Source organism: Thermobia domestica, chromosome 10, assembly GCF_964235325.1.
Source record: "Thermobia domestica chromosome 10, izTheDome1.hap1.1, whole genome shotgun sequence".
NCBI classification, from domain to species: Eukaryota; Metazoa; Arthropoda; class Insecta; order Zygentoma; family Lepismatidae; genus Thermobia; species Thermobia domestica.
The window spans coordinates 118,777,232-118,783,808 of NC_137463.1; the positions used below are offsets into that span (position 1 = coordinate 118,777,232).

At 30.0% G+C, this 6,577-nt stretch overlaps 1 protein-coding gene across 4 annotated transcripts in view; it reads left to right on the forward strand.

Annotated features, from left to right (window-relative positions):
• The window catches only part of LOC145662680 (choline/ethanolamine kinase-like), a 139,123-nt gene extending 132,852 nt beyond the window's left edge, over positions 1-6,271 (forward strand). For all 4 annotated transcript variants that reach the window (XM_081728503.1, XM_081728505.1, XM_081728502.1 and 1 more), the window contains exon 8: positions 857-6,271. In XM_081728503.1, coding sequence (XP_081584629.1) covers positions 857-961 — 105 coding nt within the window. In that variant the 3' untranslated portion in view covers positions 962-6,271. The remainder of the gene's footprint in view (positions 1-856) is intronic.
• Positions 6,272-6,577: the final 306 nt, after the last annotated feature.

Genomic DNA, 6,577 nt, shown 5'->3' on the forward strand with positions numbered 1-6,577 from the left:
GGTTTTTCGCCGAAACTATTTTTCAGTTTTCTTCAAAAATCTGTTTTTACTGTCGCTGAAACCAGCACTCGCTGTTGTTCTTGTAGCACTTATTTCCAAAGAAGTTAACGAAGCAGCAAAAAGTTTGTTAGGAAACTGAAGCGGGTTTGAAACCAAAACCTATTTGATAAAAGAAAACCGAACCAATTTTTTGAAAGTTTCCAAAGACCAATTTCGGTTTTATATATAATTAAGATATATCGCGTGTTCTAAAAATTTCGCCTACGACCACAGAGCACTAAAAGTCAAAATAAAGCTATATATATATATAATATACCTATACCTTCCGAGTCCTCGTCTGGAGAGACAAATTGCACTATGTGGCAACGTCGCAAATAAAGAACCTTAGATTAGATCTACCAATCTATCAAATAGTCATATCGATTCTTTCCAGATGGCAGCTAAAGTCGATATTGATCGACACTAGCATCACTTATCAGTGTAGCAATCGATTCAAGTGCTAGTTGTATCCGTAGAGTAATACTAATGGCTCCAAATTAATATACGACGTTGCCACATTGTGAAATTTTGATTCCCTATATCGGCTGAAGGAGGCCCCGGAGGGCAAACCATCATATAACATTTTCGCTTTATTTTGGCATGTAGAATAGTGCTTTGTGGTCCGTGGGCGTCATTTTTAGAACACCCGATATATATAATATATATATATATATATATATATAATAATAATAATAATAATAATAATAATGAAAAAACGATTTTGTGCCCATCACTAATAGAGATTACTTAATTTATATACAGCATGTGTCCTCATTATTTATCTAATGTTTTTATGCTCTTTTTTTCTTTCCCTAAGGATTATGCTGCTGCACGATTTGACTCATATTTTGCTCATAAGGCACAAATAATTTCAACTGTTGCAGAAGCAGGGACAAAGCGCAAAGCGGATGACATGGATTAGCAAGGAAGGAGGAGAGAAACAAGATTAAGTGTTTTTTCCTTAGTAGTCCATAAATCATTGTTTGTTTCGATCACACACACACAGAGCTGCACGCTCTAATCCCAACGTAACCAGTGGTTATTGTTGGAACATCAGAGTCAGTGTAAAAGCAATTATAATTATGAAAACCTAGGATTCTGCCTCAGATATCTTCTATTAAATTCCAGCACTTCTTGTCAAGCTCCTCATTGTTAGCACTTTTTACGATTACTTGCATGACCAAGTAAATATGTGCAATCAATGAATGTATATTTTCAGGCATGTGAGATATAGCACATGTCATAGATTTAAAGGTATAAATCCTAGGTATTTCTAATTGTAAATATATATAATTAAATGCACGTATCCATCCTTTTTTTGTGAAACCAGGGTAAATAACGAAATCAATGTGATACCTATTACATGATGTGTGTGATATAGCACTATATAAATAAAATTATGAGCGATGAAGTTACTCGCTGAACGTTGGTTACCAACATTGTAATTAGTACTGAATCATGAAATTGATCTAATGTAAATGTTATTGTTATGTACAGGAAAAAAAGTGTTTTATCTGATAGGAAATAGACGATACATATTATTTAGTTAACAAATGCAGAAAAAAAAGTTTGAAGGAACCTACGTAAAATACAATAAAAGTAAATATTTATGAGGGAAAAGAGAAGTAGTGCGAAGGTTGATTCAGCATGTCAATTCTTGTGTTGATTTTTTAATTCAAGAAACGGAGATCGCTTACTCAGTGTGGTAAGTTTCTTCTGTATAGTAATGTGTTGTTATAAATCGTGAACATTAAGTCTTGGTACCAGTTTTATGTTCCTTTATTATAAAATAGACAACTATTTCTTGCTGAGTATGTACGATTTTGTTGATTTGAAGGAAAATACCTTGTAATTGCGCATTGTACATAACTATATGAATTCTATTTTATATTATTTTTTGTCGTTATTAATTGTTAACGAACTTTCATTTTCTTTTAAATCCTTTCGGATTAATTGCCGAACACTTGAATCGAATTTGTATCTTTTATTTATAAGTATAAAAATATGTTTTGGTAGAGAAGTACCAAAAGATGAAATCAGTTTTTTACAAAATATATATATAAATTAACACTTTCTGTTTGGATTTTATCCAAAAGATGTTTTTTGTACCCCTATAAGCTAAGACTGTGGGTAGCATCATTTACAGATCTAATATTCTGTATTTTATTATCCTATAAATGAAACGAAATCATTAGATCTTCAGCGGGTACAAGAAAGAAAGAAAAAAAAGGAAACTTCAAAGCTTTCTTCCTTTTTATAAATATTCATATTAATATGATGAGATATAAAGATTTTAAATATAGTTATGATTCCCACAATTCTAGTACAGAATCTTAAGCCTATAACATTATTATTTTAAATAAAACTGTAGCATCTGTATACTAAAATAAAAGTTTGCTGCAAACGCAAGATAAGGTAATATAACTTAATATTTCAGAATGCTATTCTTACATATAGTAGACCGGATTTTCTTCTGTGTTATAGGCCGCATGTTTTTAAATTTTTGTAACTGCATTTATGTTGCCTTTTTGTTGTGTATTTATTTAGTGAAAGAAGTATAATCTTTCCTTCCTGTTGGCACTATGTGCTGTGTACTGGATGAAGACTGATGCTAAACATTACTTATTAAAAAAAAAAAATAAAAAAAAATAACAAGTGTGATGGGTTTTGAAATTACTAAACAACAGTTGGTACAGATTGAAAATAGCACATTTTATTGTTTAAATTATTGGCAGAAACCTGTTTACTTTTTAGATTTATTATTGCTTAGTTTATTTTTCCCTAAACTGTCTTTCTTCACAGACATTTTGTAGATGAAATATTAGCAGTAATGTAAGAAGATAGAATAGGACTTATGTAGATTAATATTGTTTTTCAAGAATACAAGTAGCCAAAGCAATCTTACGTTTTCTTTCATGAAAAATATATATAACTTTTGTATGTTAATTATCTGTGTTGATATAAAGAAATCATACATTAATTCCGTATATTCTTGTACATTTCGTATTACACTTCTCATGAAATTATTATTAAGAAAAAAAAAAAAAAAATAGTGTTTCTAAATTTGGCAGAGGATTTTTTCGGTTATTGAAATGTTTTCGAAACATGGAAGTACTTTCTTTGATAAATACGTACAAGCACAATGAATGTACTGGATTTTAAGTGCTTACAAAGCTACAATCTAATCGAGTTATAATCTTAAATGTAAATTATGTACGTGATAATTTCATTATGTGTTTGTAAAACATAAAAAATGTGCAGGAAGTTAAATTGTTATTGCTTGAGCAGATTTTTGTCAATAAACTCAAAGGCAAACTATAGATATAGTACAACATATCATTTTTTACCTTGCACTGCACCCGACTTACGCACTATAGTTGAAATACTAAATGTATATATATTTTAATTAAATTGTATTTTATATGGTTCCTATCATGTACTTATGTTTTATTTTTGTATTGAGTTTCAAGCTTAAAATAACTGTTTTCCATTAAGTATATTTGTATGATTGTGTAAGTGTGTATTTATATATATTTGTATGCATGAGAGAGAGAGAGAGCACCTTGTATGGTTGTGTATATCTCGTACATAAAGGTTCAAAACCTTTTTTCCTTCGATTGTGAGTTCCTTTAAAAAATCGTCCACCTTAGTATGTTTAGTTGGCTGATGGAAAATTACTGAAGAAAATGTTAGATCTGATGTCTTTTTTCTCCACAAAATTTCACATTTAAAATCGGATATATTTATTTGCTGTAACGGCAAAGTCCTGCATTTTTTTCCAAATGTGATGCATATATGTGAAATAGCGTTGTTAGGAACATGAAGAGTACATTCTAATAAAAGTATAAGGAACTCGACTTACAGTATATTGTATAATTTCTTAAAAATCTCTTAGAGGGCTTGTTTTGTTATTAACGCAGTTTCATTATACTTCTGATGGTAGATAGACTAAAATAATGGCAAATTATTAAGAAGTCTACACATTGCAAAGTTACTCTGAGCTGGAGTATAAACTGCCTTTACTTGTCGAAAAATATGTCGTAGTCAGCAGCACTTAAAATAAATAAATAACGGCAGAGTAAGGTGCCTCATTTTGAAATCTATGAAAAAAAATACTTGTTTCTCGTATTTTTCAGTATGATTCATGTCTAATATTTTCAGTTTTAAAACTTGTCAAAAATAAACCTTATGATAATGTTTCTGGTAAAATGTTTTCTGAACATCTGAATATTAAAGAATACAAAGGAATACATAGATACAAATGAAAATGAATAATTGCTATCCTCGAAAGCTTTCTAGGTTTCTTAAAATAGCTTCATTTGTTGCATGAAGATTTGAAGAAAGAATTCCTAATTTTGTGGCCTACTAGGAATTTTGTAATTGTCAATAAAGTGCTCTTTAAATCCCTCGTGGGCAAAATCGAATTGGAAATAAGATGATTTAGTGAGATTAGATATTAAAAGAAAGTCAGAACAGATAACGATATTACGTAATTGTGAGTCTATTTAATATTTTTTTTTAAAGTGCATTTATTAGTTATTAATGTCACTAGTACTGTAAATATGCTTTTAAAATTTAAATTACTTGAATAAATTAGCAATACTCTAAAATTTTATTGTATATGCTAGTGTTCAGTGTTCAATATTACTTTAATTGTAGGATATACCTATTCAGTTAGAAACACATTTCAGTTCAGTAGGTATATTTATTAAGCGCCCTCTGTTAAACACTGCCACTAAACGTACGCAGATATATACACGCAGGAACACGCATTTGCTCCATTAATTTATGTAGCACATGAACTCGACTTAGCTATATTTTGTAGTAAAGTTCTACTTGTACAGCTATTGTATAGATTGGCGTATATATATTTATAGCTGTAGGCCAAGTATGGGTGTACAACATTTAACGAAAACTGCTATATATCTATAAAAATGTATGTATTTTCTGACTGATATATCTAATTTAGGTACTTCATTCATAATTACGCAAGACTTAAGAAGTGATACCTATCAATAATTAAGACTTAACTAGGCTTCAAGCTTGGAAACTTTGTACAAGTGTAAAGTACAAGGGTACGTTTTTCGTACGTTGGTATTGTACGGCATAATTATTGTAATCATATTGTATTGATTTTTAAATTCAAGGCAAAAAACCTTGTACTAAATTGGTGTCCAAATTTTGTACGAATGAAAGTAGAAGGAAGACTTAATCAAACGATCGATTTAACATACTATGTATAATTGAACTAAATGCCTTTTCTAAACTAGTATTCGAGTGGAAAGGTTGTTATTGTATTGTACTGTGGAAATAAGAGATGTTTGTGCTTACCATTCCCTTAGGTGGATGCTCAAGTCTGATTTAAAAATCACGCAAAGACTGGCACTGTGTAAATATAAACAAACTGTACTGTGATTTATGTACTTAAAATAATGATAATAATATAGTAAGGTGCAATTAGTTCATTCACTAGGTAGAAAAAATAATAATAATTGTGTATAATATGATTTAAACGCATATTTCATTCATTTTTTTAAATTCAGTTCAAAACTTGAGAAATAGGCAAATATTACCAACTTTGTTAACTTGGAGAGAATTGCAGAAAAGAAATGAAGAATTTTATTATGGAAATAAACCCTTATTCATTTATAGTAAATTTAATACTATATTTCTGCGAAGTATTGCAGTGCTTAGAATGTCACAATGTGGATTATAATTCTGGCTTTTGGGAATAGAGATGTCAGTAAAACTGATTCTATTGTGCAATATATTATATGTAATTATTATACTTCTGTATACCATCGCAAGGATTTACTCAGATTCAACACTTCCCTGAGGCTGCAATTCTCAACAAGCGAAACTTGGTCACAACACAGGAACATCCTTATGTCCATTATAGTTTCGTTATTGTAAAAAATTCTTTTGAGTCTGTTCACGCTGATTTAAATCCATTACATTATGCTAGCTAAATTATCTTTTGTAGCTAAAGCGTGAATAGTTATTTATTCTATTGTCCTTACTTTGAAGTTGTGTTGATATTTTCATTTACTACTTTTAACAAGTTTACTATGAATGATTGTAAATAGCTTTTGTGACTATAGTGCATTCTGTGGCACACTACCTTGTTTATGACATTGTAAATTGCTCTTATGTATACATTTTACGACCTGTTGCTGAATTTTATCTCTGTACATAAATACACATATATAAAATAAAATGTTGTTTATTTAAATGAATCTCTTATTATTATATGGTTATTATTTAAAAAAAATGATCGGTAGATTTCTTAACTTCTTCCATGTAATTCACTTTTGCTTAGAACAACATTAAAAGGTAGTTCGTTGATCTCGTTCTACTAAACTCTCAAATAGATGAGGTTTTTCGAATAACACCGCAGAGAGAAAAATGAAATGAAATCTTTGAGTGTTACGTCCCACGATTATGCCGGTTAGGCTAAAGGAGACGGTGATGATGAGTAATGAATAAAATGGTGGAATGAAGAAAGTGGTTGGAAACGGGAGAACCCCGAGAAAACCCA